Below are 22,522 nucleotides of genomic sequence, written 5' to 3'. Positions count from 1 at the left end.
TCAGATGTTTTTCAATATGCACCAGTCAGTCCCTTTGAAAGCAGGCAGCATTTCCAAAATGCAGTTAGTCTCATAAGTACAGACACCTAAAACTGGTCATAAATAATTTCTGCAAGCTTTTTTTTTTTTCTTGCCTTTTTTTTTTTTTTGGTTTAGTTTATTTTTTTTTAACTTTCTCTTTAATCAACAAAAAAGGAGTCTTAACTGACTGGACTAGGTTTTTGTGTCCAGAAGGAATTAAAAGAAATTTCCTTTACATTAAAAACCTACGTTAAAGATGGAAAAGAGCTAGAGTTTGATCCAAATCCACACCAGAGGCTACTATAAGAAAGAGGATTTGGAAAAAATAAGGCAAATAGACTCACAGATATTTAACAAATTTCAGAAGTGGACTGAGGGACCAAGGTGGTGGTGGATATACCCATTCATAATAAGGAAAAAGAGACACCGACAGTTTTTCTCAGTTTAATATCATTTGATGTTATAAACTGCTAAACCCAGACATTTTCACATTATTACACTTGATGCACCATAAAACAGGTTTATGTTACAGTGTAAGGTTCAATATTACAAAAATTGCGAAGACCTCCACACAGAAGTCTCAATTTTTCACTCCTATTCACATCTAAAACCAATACTATTAACTGTGTACAAATGGAATATTTCTTTTCATCTTCTAGAGCCGCTTTACAACCACCAGTTCTAAACAGCAACACCAACACTGGTAGCGAGAAATCAACTCAAAATCAAGGAAGTGCCGCTGCAGCCATTTTCTCAAGTCACACACACTTCCTGCTGGAGAGCTGGCTGTGGAATTTTGCTGTCCTCTGTCTTTTCCTGCCCAGGAACCTGGCACACAGTCTTTCGTTTGAATAACCGTAGACTCAACCGTAACAAGTCGCTGTCCATTGCTGCAGAATTTGTGTAAGTTTGTTTTGTTGCACCCTGTTGAAATTGGAAATGGAATTTTAAAAAAGGAAGAACTGAAAACAATGTCTTTTAATATGCAAGCTGGGAAATTAACCTCAAGTACTCTCAATAATTACAGGTTAAATCATACTAATCATATCACTAGAAAAGACCTGGAGAATTAATGATTTTTCTACTAGCATACAAAATCATAAAACCCACTGCAGAATTTTAATTTTAACTTGGATTCTTACAATTCTTATAAAAGCACATGGAATCTTAAGCAAGAAAGTCATTCAACAGTTACCTTTGAAATAATATTTTGCCTAATTATTTTTATTATGTATACTCTAAATATAGAAAATGTATCTCCAGAATTTAAACACCAAAATGATAAGAAACAGGAACTAGCTTTAGTCTCAAATTTAAATTAAGCTCTCATTTTATATAAAAAACAAATACCTGGCAACCTCTCTAAATAAAAGTCAGTTTATTATTTAAAGGACTAGATCTCCTTCAGAACAGCAAACACAAAAATTATCTCTCAGAGAAAAGCTCTGCTTAGGGGCATCTGTGTTCCCACACTTTGCCCCAGCACTGTCAGCAGACCACTTGCCTTTTCATTCTTCATGAGCTGCTTCCGAATTGCAGAATCCCTGCGGAAGCAGAGTGCTTTGCAGCACGGACCCAGATTGCTGAGAAGACCTGCTCTCTCTTCTTTCCGCCGAAGTGCAGCCATGTTCAGTGCTCCCAGTTCGTGCTCAAAAAGGTTTTCTGCATCTAGAAAGAATTGAGATTTGCAGAGATTAATGTACACATGGTATTTTTGAACAGCACCATACAATCATATGAATTTTCTTAACGTTTTTACTATTTGTATTTCTGCCTTCTAAACAATATCAAGGTTTGGTAAAAAAAAGTATTTGAGTTTATAAAATAACACTAATAAATCCTTCACCATGGAAAAGGAAGGATGGATAGCCTTGTATTTAGTTTCAGCACTGGAAAGCAATATTGAGACAGCAATCACTGGGAAGCCTAAAAGTCAAGTGACAGCTTTGGACAGAAGACGGGGTAAGATTTATGGTGAGACGTGTGATGGACAAAAGGTGTTTGCTTACCACTTGCATTAATCATAAAGTAGCCCAAGTTTCACTTTGCAAGACATCAGGTAACTGTGCTAGTGTCAACACTGTTTTTGTATGGCTATGCAGAAGTGAAACACAACTATCTAGAATAATTTTTTCATTTGTGGTGGATGAACCTGGAGAACAAGTCAGCAGCTGCCAATGGACTACCCCTTCCTACTGGCTCACCTAAAGCATTTAACAGAACTCAAGGTGACAGGACCAGTCCTTCAACACATCAACCAGAAGAAACAGTGAGCAGATAGAACACTTTTTGAAAAGATGGCTGTGAGGTGAATCTTGCCCTGCAACAAGCCTGTTTCTATGAAATGCAAAGACTAAAAGAGCACACAGGGCTAGACCAGAGCTCCTTGATTTATAGCCCTTTTACAATAAATAGGAAGACTGTCATGTAATAGACAAAAAGCTGGAAAGATACATGGCTGAGTCCAATCCAGCTGCCTCTATATAGTAAAGCTGGGTGTTCAGCAGAGAATTTAACACCTCACTCAAGATGTGAAGAACCCTGGGGAAAATACAGCAAAGCAAAAAAAAAAAAGGCAAAAACAAAGACTGCTTCAGCAGCTTGGCAGTATGAACACAGAAGAGGGCAAAGATGCATTTTTTAAACCTCTCAGAACATGGATGAAACTCAGTAGTTTTTAAACAAGGTGTAAAGAAACAAAGTTACATGAAATGAAGGGCAGGTTAAAGAGAACTGCTCTGAAGTCAAAGACAACCTCAATGGACAATCAAAAAATGGAAATAAATGACAAGACACAAAAAGGCCACTTCAAAGGTAACATGGACAGCTTGCAGAGTCTTCTCAGATGCCTGCTGAGCATATCTTGCAAGTAAGCATGCCCATATCCTTAGAGGAACAATTGCATATAATAGACGGCAAGTCAGCTAAAAATCTCAATACCATCACATCACATACTACAGATTTTTGGTTCCAAAGAAAAAATAATTTAAAAAGCACACCCTGAAACAAGACATAATTTCCCTACTTTCTGCATTTAATAGTATTACGAGAAATATTTCAATTTATTCCTCAATAAGAACAAAGATGGGAACACCAACCTCAGGAATAAGACAGGGAGACAAACTATACAACCATGAAGTCTAGTGTGAAAATGCTACACTTGCACTGTTACACACACTGAGCACACCTAGCCCAGATTCATTCAGTTTTCAGAGCACTGTATTTGTGCCTTTCTTTAGACTACATGTGCTGGGGCTGTGTAATCTCTACACACAGAATATTCACCTGGCAGATTGCAGAGGAAGTGCATACACTTGAAAGCCTACTGGCAGTGTAGAACTCTGATGTGTGAGACTGCACACACACACCACAGGGAAATCAAGAGAGGCACTCCAAATCCCCTATCCTCTCCAGAGCAAAGTTCTGCTGACTCCAAGTATACTTAAGACAGTCCAAAGGCAGTGCTGGAGAGCCTCCTATCATCACTAAGGACTTTATTTCTAGGGAAGCATGCAAAGGTTGGTGAGATCAATTCAGGAATCATTTCAAACAGCCAGGTGGAGAGATCCTGCAGTGCAATTGCTGTTGCAAGGAATCCCTGGTAAGAACTGTTGAAGAATACAGTGAAATTAAAGCTCACAGGGAGAGAGACACAGTTCATACCTTGACTATATCAGTTTGTATGCTCAGGAAGACTCAGTGTTTTATTTGATTAAAAAAAAATGTAAAAGCAGGGGTAATAGCTCACAATTCATACAGTTAAGTCATTTAAATGGCTTAAGATGGAGATCAGCACAGCTAAAAGTTTTGGATACTCCCCCCCCCCTACTTATCTGAGACTGTGAGGTTCTCAGAACAAGACCACTGCACAAAGAATAATGTAAAGTGAAAGGCATTGTTTCAAATTAAGAACTGGAATTTACTGAGTTAAAACATAAGCTCCACAGATACTATTATTCATAAGCCACAATTTTCTAACATTTAGATCCTGCAACCATTTGCATAGAGGTCTTATAGAAAGCAAATGTTTCATAGTCCCAAAAGAACCATTCTACCATGCAAGTTGTTGCAAGCAGCTCAACTAGTTTCTGAGATGCGAAAGAGAAAAATTAGTACTCCTTCTCATGGAAACGCCCTGCTAACACTCAGAACTGTAATAAACAGCAATAGTACAACTGATGCCTATGTCATTTGTCATGCCTGTCTTATGACATACACTTTGTTCAAATTCCAAACCTGTAAATTATTGTATTTCCCACTTTTAGTAGAGGTATAATATACATATTTAACTTAGTGCCTTCATTCTGATCCAAATCCCCTATCTATGAATTCTAGAAAGGATTCTTAGAATGAAAATAAGAAATCTTGTTTCTTTTTTGAAATACTACTACTATGTAATAATAGAGTTCACTGGAAAAGATATTTAGCTCTCTAAGAAACTGCTAATACACTTTAGGCTAGGAAAGCATGAATGGTCTCACAAGACGAATATTCTACTAAGATAAAATCAATTTTGTTGTTTATCAGTCTAGACTTCCTCACCATTGCTGAAATCAAAACACTAATCTGACTAACATGATGCTGTATCACATTTCTGTAATTTTCACACAATACTGATTATACACTTTCTGTGGTCTTTGAAACCTAAAGTAATGAACACATTTCATAAGGACTTTTTCACTACACCAAAAAGACAGTTTAATCCCCACAGAAGTTACCTTTAGGTTTTTCCAACACTCTCTGGCATGTCTCTTTTATTTTGGTGAAGAGCTCTGGTCCTGCCAATCGCTTGGAAATGCCAACTCTCAACATAACAGCACCTGGTGTGAATTTTAAGAGCGCAGCTCCAGGCTCACGTGGTTCTTTTGGCTGCTTTGGCATAAGACTGGACCAGTCTACATCTATAACATCCACTGGATCTGCAAAAACATTGACAGAGAATGAGTTATCACATCACCACCCCTTACTACAGCTGATGAATTTCACATGCTGTGCACACAGCTGTCTCCTGAAAGCAATATATATTAGACAAACTTTGTTCTGCAGACCTCTTGGACCTTTCATGTAAGATTGTCAAAACTCACTTGGATGGGTAGAAAATGGCAGAAATACAAAAAGAAATAGAAATAAAAAGCTATATGGATTAAAAAAAATTCAACCCATGCCTAATATTCTGTTTTATTTTTATTGCAATCCCTTTGTGAAAGGTTGCTCAGATCCTGCTTAGCCAGCAGGTTTGGAGATATTATTTATGCATTCAGAAAAGCCACAGTACAACTGAACATGCTAAGATGGATTCAAATTAAATGCTCAGAAAGGTAGTTCACAGAGCCCAGATTACCCAATTGAACTTAGGACAATTAAGCAATTCCATTCTTCCCAATGCACTTGGAAAGCATTCAAGTACAGACAGAATCTGCTCACAGACTGCACTCCTAATTCAGAAATACTGTCAACATCACAACAGCATTATGTGCACACCGATCTAATCTTTATATTCAAATAATCACAAAAGGGGGTTGATATACTTTTACCAGGCATCTTCTCATCCTCCTGTTGATCCTCACGCTTTTCAGCATCACCTGCCAGAATTTCATCCAGTTCATCGTCACTGATAGGCTCGTATTCTCCAGCACCAGACCCCAGTGACTGCACATCATTAGTCTTTGCCTCATCCTCTCCTCCTGCAGAGACAGATACATACTGTAGCTTAAAGCAATCATATTTGTTTTCTAAACATGCTGTACACTGCCTGAAGACAAAAAGGCTTAGCAAAATTAACTGTTAGCTTTTAAGAACAAGTATATTCAACATAAAAACTGGTATTAACCCAGAGAAACAGTGAAATTATACCTCCCATATACAATGTAGCAGTTTGAATTTTACATACACTGGTCAATTTTTTGGTGCAGTATTAGTCAAACTACTCACAGAAGGCCATTTTCACAACATACATGTTGATGATCTGATATCTGACATGAAGTTTACAATAATAAATAGTTTATAAAAAATTAAGTTACTGCCACAAAGTCTTTCAGATGCTTTAACATATTAATCCAAAATCAGGATTCAGTCCAAAGGCCCTAAAATAAGTAACAAAACTCCAAAATACAAAAGGTAACAGGTATCCTGAATGAAACAATATGTACAGAATTTTAGATTCTTTGTAGCAGTCACAAGAAGAGCTTCTAGAAAGCCATGTTAAACTTCTTTTAGTTGTTACCCTCCTTTCCATCCACATACTATCTGCACACACAAATACATGTGCTTAATGTGGAAATATTTCTTAGGACCTGTGAACACAAGACACTCAACCACTGAATTCTGCAGTTCACAAAAGGGACATCCTCTCACCTCCAAGACTGAAAGATCTGACTCAAGCACTTAAAAATTCCATTGCTCCAAACTCAGGCTTTATTATGATTCTCCACCATGGGTACTAACAATGAGCTGTGACACACAAACTGCACAGAATTGACAGGGATCCTCCTCTGTGAATGACTATTCTGATACCTTCCAGCTCCCTCAGCCAGAGTGAAACTGCTTCCAGTTTAAGTTCCCCACCTGTTCTTTGGGGTTATTTTCAGCTTGCTTTTGTGAGGGGAAAAAAAAGTAGCCCAAGTAAATACCACATACCTTCCTAACATCAGCCCATCTAACAAGTTTTTCCTTTTTAGAAAGGAGAATAAGGTGATCCACACTAGATTTCATTTTGTGTCTTATAACTTTAAATATTCACTGCCTGTAAGATCCATCTGCTGCATCCACACTGATATACCACATACATTAGTTCACCAGTACTATGTGCCTGGACCCATTAAAAATTTACTGTAATAAGAAATTTAAAATAATACAATTCATAGTTCTCAATGTGTAATTTTTAAAAATTATTTTGTATTTTGAATTTCAAGTAAAAATTTGATAATTTCTAGACTATCTTTTACGATTCTTATGTGGAATTGTACTTATATATTAATTCTGCATTAAAAGCTCAACTGAATGGAGCAATGTAAAGACGAGTTACAAAGTAATGAAGATAATGAAGTATACTAAATCTTAGAAAATCATAACCATACTATATACAATATTTTAATAAAATGGAATGCCATCTAATATTTTACAAAATAGATTTTCCTAAAAAAAATAAGAAATCCTAAATATACCATAACACCCTACAGATGATAACCTGCAGAGAATTTAGAACATAACCTTTGAAAAACAGACAAAAGCATACATAACAAAACTGAAAGGCTAGACCTAAGAACACATTTAACATGCACAGCCTATATGGTTATAGATGCCCCCTTGGAAACAAGTCATGCACCCAAGAATGGCCTTTCATGACCTCTTTTCTCAAGTTACATGGTACCCTCAGATTTATCACACCATGCTTTTCCTCTAGTTTAAAAACAGTTAATTCTGTCTATTGTAGCAAAATCAGGCTTTTCCAGGCTCATTTCAAATACTATCTTTGTCAAGTGCTTCCACTCCACTGGAAGGAGTGGAAGATAATCTCCTTAAATGAAACTTTCCCAACAGGATCTCTCACCTCTAAAGACCACTTTGTGAGTAATCAGGTACAAGACCTAAGTACTAAATATTCCTCACCATGCTCTTGAGACAGCATTTGATTTAACTGCCCAAATCAACAATGAACTCTACAGGTAATTCTTACTAAGAACAGCAAACACAATGAGCATAACCATAACATACACCATTTACTCTGGATTTAGACTCTTTCTTTTATGTTGTTCATGTAAAAGCACTTCCCAACTCTCTATTCTTGCAAAGCTTAAGCTTCTAATCCATGTAACAAGCTGCTAGGAATTTGTCAGTGCTTGCCCCTTTGTAAGCACACTTACCTCAGTATCATTAGGGCCAGTAAAACAAAGCTGCATTTTCAGCTGATATTACTGAGATCACCTCAGATAAGGTTAGATCTGGAAAGATCTGTAAGATTACCTCAGGAAAGTTATTTTGGGACCATTGTGCCAAGCCATACATATGTTTCACCTACTAATCAAACAAATAGTTCTATGATAATTGGGCTCTGGCAGAAAAAAACCCCTAAGAAACAGTTCCAAGTCCACATTCTTTCTTTTTCACTCACTACCTGTCACTCCCAAAGTAAGAAATAAATCTTAAAATGATATAACAAGGCAATTAAATTTTGGTGTTATCTTTTAGTAAACTGCTTATTCAGAAACATTGCATTTTTGTGAAATTAGCTCGGATAATTTATGCTTCTTTGCCTCAAGACTTCTCTAGAAATTAAGAAACAGCACTGACATAACTAACAATAAGAAAGATGTTCATCAGATTTCTCTCACTGTCTGCTTCCACAGCAGAGAAGCTGAAGCCAATAAGCTTTTCCGTAAAAAATTATTCTACTTAGTGCTATGCTAAAAGAGAAAGAATAATACACTTGTTAGTCCAGGCTCTTTCCCAGAATAGCTCACCTTCTAGACTCTCTACCTTTTCGGCCTCATTTCCATCTTCAAAGCCTTGTGAAGGTCCTAAATCTTTGTCTGTTTTCTCCTTCTCTGAAGCCGCTGAGTCCCGGCAAGCACCATCAAACTCCTTTTCGTGATCTCTGTCCAGTTTTGTTTCACTGTGCTTTGTTGATTCCTTTTGAGAGGAGATGTCAAGAGTTCTCTCTCTCTCCCTTTCAGCAGGATCAGGCAGCTGCCGGTCCCTCTCTCTCTCCAGCTCCCGTCTTTTCTCCCTGTCCCTCTCTCGCTCCCTGAGTCTGTCTCGCTCCCGGCTCCTCGGCCAGTCCTTGTCCACATCTCGGTCCCAGTCCCTCTGCCTCCCCTCTCTCCTGTCTCTCTCTCGTTCCCGATCGTGGTCATGTCGATCTCGCTCCTGGAGCCTTTCCCTGCTATCAAAGGACCCAGATCTGGAATGAACCTGACGATCTGACTCAGGGGAACTTCTTCTTGAGCTGTGGCTTCTTGAATCTTGACGATCTGGATAAAAGATTATATATATAAGCATGACTATGACACATAAATGTAATACCATTTTACTAGACCAAAGCATTTTAAAGATTCAGGAATGAAAATATACTTCTCAAAAGAAGCATCATCAAATTAACAATGCTTTCACATTGCCTTAGAAGATTTAACCTTACTTAAAAACACGAAGTAACTTTTGCCACTTCCAAATTTTTATAACATGTCTTTTAAAAGCTACAAATGCCTTAGTTAACAAATGATGAATTCAGAAAAATAATTTCAGGCATGTAACCATGAGAAGAACAGAGAACCAAAATGCTTTCACAAGAAAATATTTTTGTATTGATGCTGTTTCAGTTTTAAAATATTTTACCTATTGTTTTTTGCACAGCAACTACACACAAAAAAATGTGACAATTTTGATTTGCAATGAAGATGATTTCCATGTGCATTAAAAGTATGCCTAACAGGAATCATAAAAAAAGTACGTAATTTTACATAATTTCAGGAATTTCCATACCAAAATTAACACTAATAACGAATTTAAGAAGATTATTTAGATGATAAAATTACCTCAATGTTCTGTTAGCACAAGCATTTTCTCTATGAGGTTTTTCTGTCCTACAATTTACTTTCTTCCCCAGACAGCATGAACCAAATCCAACTGAATGTTTTGGTGTAAACAAAATGGTAATCCTGCCCACTGAGAATCAGCTTTTCAAATATATTAACACTTGCAGAAATCTTAATTCATTCTAGTTTTACAGTGAAATGCAGACAGGACCTCCCTCTTCTATCACACTAATTAGAGCCATGAAGAACAATTTGGGACTTGGACACAGAATGATAGGTCAGTGTCACTAAAATATAACTCATTACCTGAAGATGTGCTGCGACTGGGCTCCCCTCGTTTCAGCTGATCAATTCGGGACTTCCTTTCAGTGATTTCTAAGCTCTTCTTCTCCCTGTCCCTGTCCCTATCCCTGTCCCTAGAGCTACTGTGCAGGACCCTCTTCCTTGCAGTCTGATCATCTCCACTGCGATGCGCTGACTCATTGGAGGGGGATCTGAGCCTGCTGGAGGCGTGGCTCCGATTGCTGCCGAGGCTGCTGCTGCGCTTCTGGTCCACAGGCTTACGGTGTGCTCCATCCTCTATAGTAACATGAGGGGCTTCCACCTTTTCTACCCTCGTCCTGTGATTTTTTCTGTGGGAATCGTCAGCGGTTCTTTCTGGAACAACAATGTCACCACGTTCAGGAACATCTTCATCTGACCAGTCACTAAATGTTGTATCTTCTCTTTTCGTGGGGGCTTCTGCCACTGCTTTCTCAGGTGGTGCTTCAACCAGTTCTTCTTTAGTTACAGGAGGGGTTCTTGGGCCTTTTTTCTTTTTATGATGTGGAACAATTTCTTCGTCAGATACTTCAGAATCACCCTTGGATCTCTTCCGCTTTTTCTCCACATTTTTTCTTTTTTGACCTTTCTTAGGGGAAAAGACCTGGCTTTCCTCGGTTGCTGGTTCATTAGTGTACCTTTCCACCCCACTGTCATCATCTTTCTTCTTCTTTGTGGTCTTTTTCTGTATCTTAGATTTCTTCTTGCTGTCATCATGCATTCTATCAGAAGCATCTCTTTCTTCAGAAGGACGGTGTCCAAGATTTTCCTGAACCCTGGACCGGGAACCTTCTGAAGCATCTGGCTGCTCTCTTTGCTTATCTGCTGAAGAAACTCTCTCTTTAAACTCTGGCTCTTCATAGCGTCGGGAACTTTCCTTTCTGTCCGATTTTCGCTCTTCTTCTTTCCAGCGACTCTGCCGCTCCTCCGTGACGTGAGAGGGGCTCAGTGACCGGGATTCCTGTGGCCGCACAACCTGGCTCAGGAGTCTGTGCTTTTCATCTGCAAAATGAGAAGGAAATGAGAAAAATAACATCCTGTTTTAAGAAGAACATTTTTTCATAGCCTTTATTGTGTAGGAAGAACATGTGAGCATTTGCTGTCTTCTGCATGCCAAAAAAAAGTATCCATTAAAACACATAGCCCATTACTTCAGTTAGATTTCTTAGGTTTTTCTACTGCTGCAGCAGCAAAAGACAATTTCCAATTTGGTAAACATGCACCTTACACAGAAGATGTGGAAGCCACTATCACCTTGTAGACATAGCACATAGTGACAAAATGAAGATAAATGACAAACAAAGATGAAGAAAAATTGTAGTGCTCATAAAAATATGGAGAACAGTTACAAAACTTTCCCCATGTTTTATGTGTTTAAAATTGCAAGTTATTTTCCATAGACAGAGGATAACCTGTGCCCAGCTGCAGAGAGAGCTCACTCCCACTTACTTTTATCATCTCCACTGTTGTAGGCATCACTATCAGGAGAATGATCACGGCGACGTTTGGGTGATTGACGGGGACTTGGACTGCTTTCGTTTCTGTGACGCTTCCTGCAAAAGGAACATGAACCAGCAAATTTCTTTAGGATGCTTTGAGTTTATCATCAATACAATTCCTGAAGTCTAAGCACCTCATACAGAAGACATTTAAAGATGTCATGAAGTTCTGTAGTTTCCTAAGTTGCCATTCCAAGTAACAGCTATGCACTTAAAGGAAGCACAAGACAACACTGAGGATATTTTTCGTGCCTTCACTGGTAGCTTTCCAGTGCTGGAAATTTGGTAGTACAAAGGGTAATGCATATTCCAAAGAAATTTAATTAACAAAGTCAACAAACCCTGACCCAGATGGCTGCTATTTGAATTTCAGACTTCATAATGTACCACAGTTTTCTACTATGTTTCCATTAGAGACTGTATTATTAAAGGCAAGACAATGCAAGCATACATAAAAGGGAAAATTACATTGTCAGACTCAACTCTTAGCTCATGAGCAGTTCCATGATTCAGCACTAACAAAACACTGGAATAACTTCACCAGCATAGTACCAATTTGGGGGCTACCAGCATGTGCCACACAGATGCAGGGGAGACAGTCCCACACCAAGCCTATGCATAAATAGGTTGTCTTCTTCCTTAAGATACTCCCCTGCCTACTAACTTACCAAATTCAGCAGTAAAAGACTACAATTTTTTTTCTTTGACTGAAGTAACATTTAGATCCACTCACTTGGATTTTCTTTCCTCGTGGACATCTCTTGAGCCTCTTTCTTCTCGAATATCTTCTCTCTTATCCCTGCGGTCTTCCCTTCCTTTTTCTTTGTCATCCCAGTCTCTCTGGCGGTCTCTCTCTTTGTCTCTGTCTCGACCTCTCTCCCTTTCACGCTCCCGCTCCCGATCTCGCTCTCGTTCTCGCTCCCTTTCTCGTTCCTCCCGCTCTCGTTCCCGCTCCTTCTCCCTCTCCCTCTCTCGTTCCCTTTCCCTGTCGTGGTCTCTGTCTCGGTCCCGCTCACGCTCCCTGTCTTTGTCCCGCTCTCTGTCCCTCTCCCGTTCCCGAGCACGATCTCGTTCCAACTCTCTTTCTTTCTCCCTCTCTCTTTCCCGGTCTCTTTCTCTTTCTCTCTCTCGGTCCCTCTCCCTCTCTCGCTCTCTCTCCCGGGCCCTTTCATCTCTTCTGTCATCAGACCGATCCACCCTTCGCTCCTCTCTCCTCTCATCCCGCTCGAGATCGTCACTCCGTCCTTGGTGCCGTACCGGCGAGCTTGCTCTCTGATCTGCAAACACAAGCAGGTTTGATTACCAAGTGCTGAACAGATATACACAGCTTCCCCTGCACTAATAAAAAAAGAGCCTTTGTCTTGACAATCTAGATCTTGGTTTGCATTAAATGAAAAGCAACTCCCTGCAGAAACTTGAATATTCCCTTTGGGGAGGAAGGAAGACAAAAAGCAGAACTAATTTTGAAAGAATTTTTCAACATTGAGGAAGAGGGCTTTGCCTACTAAACCGAAAGTTGCCAAAAAATCTTTACTTTTTTACCGGATTTTTCTGAATAGCTTCAAAAGACAAATGTATGCATCACAATGTAGCTATTACTATAGCATTACTCAGTGATTCCAAATCTGGTATAAAATCTTAAAAAGCTGAGAGGGAATGCTTGCATAAGAAATGTTAAGACTTCTGTACAAAGATTTTACTTCCTAAATCTATTAGGAATCAAGTACTTTACAAGGATTCAAGCTGTTTACAACACAGAGTAAAAGTTTCTGCAAAATTAGAAATATTGGCTTGTCTCATCACAGACAAGATCCCTGCACAGAAACACACAACCAAATCTACAAGATAGGGAGAGGCAAGGATGAGATAGGGGAAGCAGAGCTGCCAGAAGTTTTAAATTGTGTTCATTGCAGAGTCTTACAGTTTAGAATCTGAGTTTCCTGTTGTTCAGACAGTGGATTAGAGTCAGAGGGAAAACTAAACATGTAGAAAATGACTGATCCAGAAGGATAGTGAAATCTGATTTGTCCAATTGTATTCATTCGCCACAGCCTTATCTATGTGTTCTTCATTGTATTTTGGATATTTTTGAGCATTTCTATAAGTTTTGACTACTTCATAGCAATTTCTATGCTCACATTAGTAGTATTTGAGCCACAACAAATCAATACAACTATTTTCCTACAACATATATAGAAGAACACTACACAAAAGAGGGAAAAATGGCATGAACAGAGATTGGTATTTCTCGGTCCATTACTCTGAGGCTGAGGGCACTTTGCTGTAAATTGAGACAATGTCCACTAGGCGTGAGCGGGCAGAGTTTGGACAGAACTAAATCAATAAAACGTGCATTTCCATCAGTTTAATCAATTTTCATCCTTGAGTGAATTAACAATGATTTAGTGCTCCCCTGTTACCACATAAAATTAAAAGCAAAGCTGAGTGACATTTCTGCCTTTTTAAAAAGCTAAACCATCAATCCACGCAATCGGTTCTGTAAACAGGTTTCACATTTTGTAATGGGGCCTACAGCACTGTAATATGATTTACTCTGCATACCAAGTATTAGATTTTTATAAAGAAGTTCTGCAACTCCTATTTGTTATGTCAGTTTTGGTGACAAAACATCCACATGAAAGTCTTATCTGAATCAAACACTGCAAGTGTATTACACAATTAAATGCAGCTAGTCAGCACTTCTTATGTGACTTCATTTTTTGAAGTACTGCTCCAGTGGTTGTTTGAAACACTCGCATATTTGCCTTAGTTGAATAAAGACAGCTCAAATTTGCAAGCTTGCATTTAAAAATCATACTCCTTGGATATCACAGAATCAAAATATATCTCAATTTTTCTCAGAATGACAGACACTAAAACTGCAGTCTAATTAGGGAAACTGTCTTGAATTGTAAATCTGAGGACTTACTACTACAAAAAGTGATCTAAGTTTTTAAGGAAGAAGACAACAAATTTTGAATTTATGCTCTCTATTTTTCCCCTCAAAGGGAAACACAACCCACTCAAAGCAACTTCCCTCCTAGAAATTTATTTTGTTGTCATTGCATGCTTTTATTTCTAACTTTTTTTTTCTGTTGGTTTGGGGTTTTGTTTAGGGTTTTTTTGGGGGTGGATGTTTGCTGTTTTTCTTAATAAATTAAAAACCTGCTAAGACATGAAGAGTACAGAATTATACTATATATATCTGTATGATTTATTTGGGCTGGGGAGGTGAAAAAGATGAAAGCCAGACTGCAAAAGCCAACCCCCAGGACATGTTCAGTCTTCAGGATTTTTCAGCTGACATGAAAAAGGAAGCCTGGAGTTTAGGTCTGTTGAAATCCTGCCTTGAAGATGAGAGAGAATCCGAAGCAGAGCCTTTCACAGGAACAAGCCACAACAGATCTGTTTCAATAGGCTAAAAAGTATCTTTCGAAGTGGCATACAAAATAGGTCTTTGAAAAACTGAAATTACACAGCAGCTAGAATGTATCTGTCACCTGTAAATCAAAATTCAAGGCAGAAAATAACCCACTGTAATTTCATGTTTAGTCTTCACAGCTCCTCTTTCAATTTTCACGCTATTTTCATTTCCCTAACTCCTTCTGTTCTCTTAATTGGTGAGCAATACAAATATATTCCAGAGTGTAAGCTGGTCCTAAGCTCCTTCAAGCCAACACCGTGCACTTTCTGGTACAGAAGTCTGACATCTTGCATACTATGTCAAAATAAGTCTTGCACGCTGTTTTCCTGATCATTGGTATCTGTATCAATGCTTAGTTAATGATCATTGACAATAGCAAAGCACTCATCACTATTCAACTTCCCAGACAATAAATATTTGAATTAAGCATAAATTTAAACTGTCACTTACTTTAGTAGCAAGTAGTCCATAATTGTCAGTCTAGTTTAGGCTTTCTCCAAAACACACTCAAGCAATTTACAGAACAAAAACATAATGTTTCTATACAGGCAAACAGAATCAGTAACAAAATGCAATCATGACTCTAAGCTTAACATGCTTGTGAACCACGAAGTGGAGGAGGAGGCAATGGAGTTGTACAATGAGGTCCCTTGAAGTTTAGTTTTTTTAATAATACTTGGATGAATAAACACAGAAGATGCCAAAACCTAGCCATAGGGCTGGAGAAAAGGTGACAGCATTCATGCATACACTGCCAATGAATGATCTTTCAACAGAAGTTATCTTATGTAAAGGATAGGAGTAGTGTCAGTGTGTGGTGTCAGATGAGCTATTTTTGAATTGGTATGGGGGCAAAACAAGATAGAAAAAGGAGGGAAACACACACATTGATACATGTACATTTGACTAGAGATGTATGAGTAAAACCAGGCATTAAAATACCTCTTTCTCTGTTGTCACGCCTATCCCGTTCACTGTGTCGTCTCTCAAAGGACGAGTCCCTTGCTTGATCGCGACTGTCATAGCGATCCCGATCAGCATAGCTACTCCTCGATTCCCAGCTGTCGTGGTAGTTCCCACTACTGCTGTGACCATCAGCCTGGGATCCTCTGGTCCCCCGACTTCCTAATGGACATGGAGCAACACAAAACATGAGCTCCCACATGTGAGGAAATCCACTGATATTTTATACCAACTGATGTACTAACATCTAATAAATTTGAATTAGCTGCTCATGGGCTGAAGATTTTAACATCAAACTCTACTTAGCCAACAACTCAAATTTCATATGTTTTAACTGTTTAAAGTTATTATTTGCAAACTGCAAAATCAAGACTTTCTGAATCCTCATGCCCTGGTCATAGTATGAGGTCTCCTGACTAGAAGTATCAGTCCAAAAGCCAGTTCACAATTATTCTGAATAGGCTGTAAGCTAATAGTGCAGCAAAAATAGGCAGAGAAAGCAGTGATCATTCTCCTGTAAAAACTGCACATAATTTCCCCAACGAAAATGTTACAACAAGCCTGAAAAAGCAAAATAAATTATAGATTATTAAAAGTTGTTGTTTTTTATAATTATTATTATTAATGCATCAGACTTCAGAAACCATTTTAAAGAATAAAGTCACACTTTTTGGAAAGCAGATGGGGCAGGGTGGTGAAGCAGGGAGAGGTGGGTGTGTGTGAGAAATGGTTTCCAGGCACCACACACTATGCAGTTGTTTTTGAAAGAGCATAAGAAACCTACTGCCCAGTGCTCTGAGATGCACTACCACCTATGAATTTTCCACTACAGATCAGCATCTTGTATTTGTAGCCAATGGGAAAACCTAGGGTTCAGAAACATTAAACAGAGTGATGTAAGGGTTGGGCTTTGTTTTAAAATGGGATGGCAGAATACCAATGTTATGCCACTTTATTGAATGGAGAAGACAGAAGTGCTATAAATTTCAACAACAGTTTTAATTTAATGACAACAGAATTGAACACAGCTTTAAAAGCATGAACTATTTGGCAGTACTTGCATATCAAATATCAAACAAAGCAGTATGAATGCAAATCCTCAATGTCTTCAATGATAGGGACACATGAATTTTTTAAATTACGCAATACCTTTGTCAGATAATTCTGGACCTCGGCCTCGACTTCTGCCAATTCTATCACTTCTACTCTCATTTCTGGAGTCACTTCTGGAGTCATTCCTTGTTTCAGCACGAGAGCTCTCCTCTCTGCCATGGGATCTCCCATAGCTACGCAAGTCATCCTGATACTGGTCATCCTTTTTATGGGCATCTCGACTCTCTCTGTCCCTGTAGTCATGGGAGTCTCGCGTGGAGCGCGAGTCCCTCTGGTCACGGCTGTCCTTGGTGTCCCTGCTATAATCCCGTGTGTCTCTGGAGTCTCGAGTATCTCTGGATTCCCGCGGCTCCCGCCGATCTCTGGTGTCTCTCGCGTCCCTCCGGTCTCTTCCATCACGAGACTCTCTGTCATCCCTGTGGTCCCTGGAGGTACTCTGCTCTTGGTCATAGTCACGATCATCTCTTGTTTCTCTTTCTTTTTCTCTTTTCCCTCTTGTTTCTGTAAAACGTTCAAAAGAATGTTGCTTAATCTGAGCAAGCAAGTATTTAGCACACAAAGAACACTAAAACAACATACTCAAAATACACTTACCAAATCAAAATTAATACATCAATAGGACAAGATCATGCTGGGTTAACCATCATACATTCAGTAAATTTTAATGATCTTATTCTGAATATTAATCTCTACAGATATTTACCCATTCAAAACACAGTAAGAATAATAAAAAAAATGTCAAACATACTAAAGAGCAAGAGCACTTCAAAAATTTTAAGGTAGGGTCATTATTCCTCCTATCATGGATTCCTCTTATTTTCTACACACACACAGACACACTCCCAAACCATTTGTGCTATATTTAGACCACTTCTAAGGCCCCAGTGCCCTGTTGAAATCTGTTGGTTTGGGTTTGGGGGTCTGTTTTGTTTTGGGCTTTTTCTACAACGTATTTATAGTATTACTGCAATAGAAAGGTAAGTTTACAGCCAGTCTAAAACACAGCTGACATACATACTCTTTGTAATCTGTCTCTCGAGGCAAACAGCATGTTTGCTCATCTCATATTACCCAAACAGAGGGAATGACTGTTTCTTTGCAGACACCTCACTTAATGTCAATTACAGAGACAACAGAAAGCAATCAGTGGGGACTGGATTTGGGCACCTCCCAGAAAAGAATAATAGTTACTTCGGTGTAGCCTGCTGTGAAAATCACTTTCGTACTGACACCGCCATTGCATTACACACAGAACACCTACACAGATACCTTCAAGCACCTTTACAATCAGCTGAGCCTACATAAGCAGTTCTGCCAGGGGTACATTATTACACAGTACCTGCAAACAGCATCACCAGCACAGCCAGAGTAAACACAGCCAGTATTTTCTTCAACTCCCAGCCACTGGGATGGGTGCACACAATGCCACAATTTGAAAATCAAGTTTCAAAATGCAATTTGCAAACAAACAAAAACCACCCTGAAGTGCTATTTTCATTCATACCGTCCCGCCTCTCGTGGCGCCTGTCATGAGACTGTGAAGTCCGATCGCGATCGTGCCTTCCCTTGTCTCTGGCAGGAGAGCGGTGTCTCGAAGGACTGCGCTTCCTCTGAGGCGGAGAGGAAGAGTGTGGGGGGTAGGGGGAAGATGACCGCCTTGCAGGCGGGGAGGCTGTCCTTTGATAGGATGGAGAAGGAGTCCTTTTGCGGTGTGGGGAAGGAGAATGTCTTTGAACAGAGGAGCCTGACTGTGAGGACGAGGAGTGATGTCTGGAGGATATGGGAGAATGGTGCTGACCTGATGGAGAAGCAGACCTGCAAGGAAGAGTTAAAACAGGCATAATAATTTGACTTAAAAGGTTCTTGACATACCATACAAAAAAGCAAATACAATAATTTTTGTATTCTCTACCCTCTGACCACTGAAAATACATGCTGTTTCTATAAAACATCAAACTTGGCTTCCCTCCAGGATGGCAAGTATATGTTTTCAAAATAGGCTTATCTTTAAATGAGTTGTTTATTTAATGCCCAGGAAAAATTTCTCCAATCCAAATTGTATTACATAGCTACCAGAATGTAGGGGAAGGAAGGAGGAGTCAGGAAAAAAACATCAGTATCTTCTTTCCCATTCCCAAGCAAAAACCAATTTTTCTTCAATATAAAATAGTTTTTTGGAGTTCATAATAAAACTACACAGATCATTTTTATGAGATGTAATTAAGATTTTTTGTTTACAACAGCATTGAATTTTTTTTACAAAAAAAAAGTGTCTTCTCCCTATACACTTATAAATACATTTTATTGTAAGGACTGATCTTTAAACAGTTCTTAGGTCCAGAAAAACCATACACATACCTACTTAAAATGTTAGCCAACATGACTACACAAACATGGAAAACTCACATCTGATAGAATAAGAAAACGTACACAAAATATTTCTGATCTTTGAAATTCTGTCACCAACAAAAGATAATTTACACAACTATAAAAAATTTCCTCATAATATGACTAACGTGGGCAAAAACACACTTCAAGTCTTTAGGCTCAGTAGTGGTGTATTTTTCCCCTTATCAGCACCAAAGTAACTTGCAAATATCTTTTCTCATTAAATATATACTGTCTTTAACTCCAACTCCCTTCTACTTCACAAAACTCCAGAGCTGACAAAGAGAAGAGTGGGAGTTATAAAGCCACACTGGACAACATATCTTCACAAATCTCAATGTTCCTGAGGAAACAAGTAGCCTGCATGCCTCTAAGATGACAATTCATATGCAAATGAAACAGATAACCTGGAATTAGTAGTAAAACTTCCAAAGTAGTCAATGTAAAATTCTGTCAAAGATAGATATGACTGACAGAATCCAAAATACTTTCATGACTTACTGTCTTTAAATTAAGATTACATTTATTTTTCCCTGTTGAATCATTATTTTGAGACTCAGAGTTACCAAGATTGGCTTGCATGGAATGCTTTCAATGGTATGGAGACAAAATATTTGAAATAGCCTTCCCTGCTTCTAGCAGAAGGCCCATTTATCTTCCCTGCTTAACATTCCCTTGCACAACATTTGATACAAGCAGGCAGTGATGAGCAAAATACTGGATGTCATGCTTTAACCCCAGACAGCAGCTAAGTACCACACAGCTGCTTGCTCACTCCCTTACCCACCCCCAGCAGGGTGGGGAGAAGAATGGGGAAAAAGTAAGGCCTGTGGGTTGAGATAAGAACAGTTTAAAAACTGAAATAAAGTAAAAGACAACCACGATGGTAACAATAATAGCAATCAAAAGGGAGATAACAAAAAAGAGAGAGAAAAAGAAGAAAACCAAGACAAACGGTGATGTACAACATATCTGCTCACCTCAACTGATGCCCAGCCTGTCCCTGAGGAGCAATTGGATGCTCCTGGCGTCCTCCCTTAGTGTATACACTGAACATGATGTTCCATGGTATGGAATATCTTTTTAGCCAGTTCAGGTCAGCTGTCCTGGCCATGCTCCCTCCCAGCATTTTGTGCACCTGCTCAATGGCAGGCTGTGGGAGACTGTGGTAATCATTACTAAAACATCAGTGTGTTATCAGTCTTGTTCTCATGCTAAATCCAAAACACAGCATTGCAGTAGCTACTAGGAAGAAAGTTAACTCTACCCCAGCTGAAACCAGGACACTGGAGTAAGTTAAAAAACAGGGAAAAGGCTACAAAAGAGATGTTTTGCAGACTCCCTACTACTGCTCCAGGAAGAACTCTCTTCCCTATGAAGAATCCAATATAGCAAAAATGTCCAGCAGTCACATCTACCACAAAACAATCCAATGTTGTTGCAGCTGAACGGAGTCACCACAAGAGCCAAACAGTTTGCTTACAACTCTTTGGATTGCTGAATGGATGGGTTTTATTTTGCTTTTGATAAATCAGCATGCAGAAATATGTATGACGTCTGGAGCTTCCCCCACCCTTCAACAGAGGTGCAGAAAATAAGAATGCCTTGCTTTCCATTATACATACATGGGACTACAGTAGTATTTAGCAATGTCATCCTAAACCTGAGCTTATACACTTTCAGGCCAAAATAAGGAGCCTACTCCATTTTTAATGGATGGTAAAACATTTTTCAAAGTCTCAAGAACTAACAGATATGATATCTTCCCTAAAACTTCCTGCAAGAAGCTTTGTACAGCATTCTTTAGCCAGTTGTGCCTGCTTCTCAAGAAAGAGGTGCAGAACCAGGACCTGTGTATCATTTTACCTGTTCTAGAAGAGAAAAACTCTGCCCATTTCCAATCTCAAAGGTAAAATATTTTTCCACGTTCCACTTCTTAAAAAGGGGAAGGTTAGGGAGGAAGAAAGTTCCCAAAGGCTCACAGACTGACTGTATCTCATATCAGACTTCTGAAGTTCTACCTGAAGGCAAAACATACGCATGACAGATACCCCCCCGTGTAGTAACATTGCAAAGAAAAAAAAAGTCTCAGAGCTTAAGTGTTTGAGGCACAAACATTCACAACAGACTCACAAACAAGTAGACAAACCAAGAGAGGAAGTTTCCAAACCAGAAGCATTAAAGGAAATAAAATCCGCAGAATTGACCTCCCACCTGCGCGAGGGTGAGAAGTTATGTTTGTGAGTGGCTGCCTTGGCTGGAGCGCGGGAGGTTTGCTTTCGCCTTGCTGCAGGTGGTGAGTACTCCCTGGAAGGGGAAGAATTACTGCCAGAGTGATCTGCAGGACTGGGAGAACGCTTCTGTCGACGGGAGCTTTCAGACGGATCCCTGGGAAACACAAACAGAAGCTTGTTTAACAGGCTAAGAGGCATTAGCACAATTCTAAGAAACTACAGACACCTCCAAGACAGAACATGTGATTACCATATCAATTACCATATGTTATACAGTCATTTGTTATGATTTCACATATGAAATTACCTTAATCTAGCAAATCTCAAGAATGCAAGATATGCACTAAATTTCTTGCTACACTGGACTGTAAAAACTAGAACATGGTAAAACAAAAAAAAACCTTATTGTAATTTTACCTAACATTTCATGTGGTGGTAAATCAGAATTCTTACCAATGGAGAAATATTTTGCTACCTTATTAAAAAAATTCTGTAATATCAGAACTTTATTTACGCAGCTCCAAGCTCAAACATATTTTTAAAGGCTAATCCCAGCAGCAAGTGAATGAAAGCAATCCATTAAAACCTTCAACTATTTCACTGACCATACCTCAAAGAAATTTGACATTTCAACTTCATTTTTATTATGTAGGAGAAAAAAATGACAAAAATCCAAAAGTGAAAAACAGAGAAAAAAATGACAAAAATCCAACAGAATACTACAAGGCTGTAGTCACCCCAGCAATATCTGGTTATAGTACAATGATAATACAAGTACTGTCATGGTGCTTTCAGCACTACCTAGAATGTTCTTTTCTATTGCTTGTGACTTCCTTCCAGTAATGGAGAGTGTGCAGTCATGAGAGAAATAAAATACTTTCAAGTAAGTATGGTGGAATTTATGTAATCAATTAAAAATGCATGATTCACTGCTCTTCCAATCCTTAGTCTGCTATGCCAGTTACAAAGTACAACGTCACAACATGTACCCTACTTTCATCAGGAAAATTCAGGACATAAAAATGCAGA

At 38.9% G+C, this 22,522-nt stretch overlaps 1 protein-coding gene across 3 annotated transcripts in view; it reads right to left on the bottom strand.

Annotated features, from left to right (window-relative positions):
* Positions 1-410: 410 nt before the first annotated feature.
* The window catches only part of ZC3H13 (zinc finger CCCH-type containing 13), a 45,108-nt gene continuing 22,996 nt past the window's right edge, over positions 411-22,522 (bottom strand). For 2 of the 3 annotated variants that reach the window (XM_058823357.1, XM_058823366.1), the window contains exons 9-20: positions 21,474-21,647; positions 18,376-18,686; positions 16,908-17,372; positions 15,738-15,920; positions 12,105-12,648; positions 11,322-11,425; positions 9,858-10,874; positions 8,481-8,990; positions 5,550-5,705; positions 4,740-4,940; positions 1,526-1,689; positions 411-945 (exon numbers count right to left, since the gene is read on the bottom strand). In XM_058823357.1, the coding sequence (XP_058679340.1) occupies positions 775-945; positions 1,526-1,689; positions 4,740-4,940; positions 5,550-5,705; positions 8,481-8,990; positions 9,858-10,874; positions 11,322-11,425; positions 12,105-12,648; positions 15,738-15,920; positions 16,908-17,372; positions 18,376-18,686; positions 21,474-21,647 (4,000 nt within the window). In that variant the 3' untranslated portion in view covers positions 411-774. The remainder of the gene's footprint in view (positions 946-1,525; positions 1,690-4,739; positions 4,941-5,549; positions 5,706-8,480; positions 8,991-9,857; positions 10,875-11,321; positions 11,426-12,104; positions 12,649-15,737; positions 15,921-16,907; positions 17,373-18,375; positions 18,687-21,473; positions 21,648-22,522) is intronic. The other variant, XM_058823375.1, reaches the window with a different exon arrangement.

This window comes from Ammospiza caudacuta, chromosome 2 (assembly GCF_027887145.1).
Source record: "Ammospiza caudacuta isolate bAmmCau1 chromosome 2, bAmmCau1.pri, whole genome shotgun sequence".
NCBI classification, from domain to species: Eukaryota; Metazoa; Chordata; class Aves; order Passeriformes; family Passerellidae; genus Ammospiza; species Ammospiza caudacuta.
This window is presented reverse-complemented; position numbering and strand designations above follow the sequence as displayed.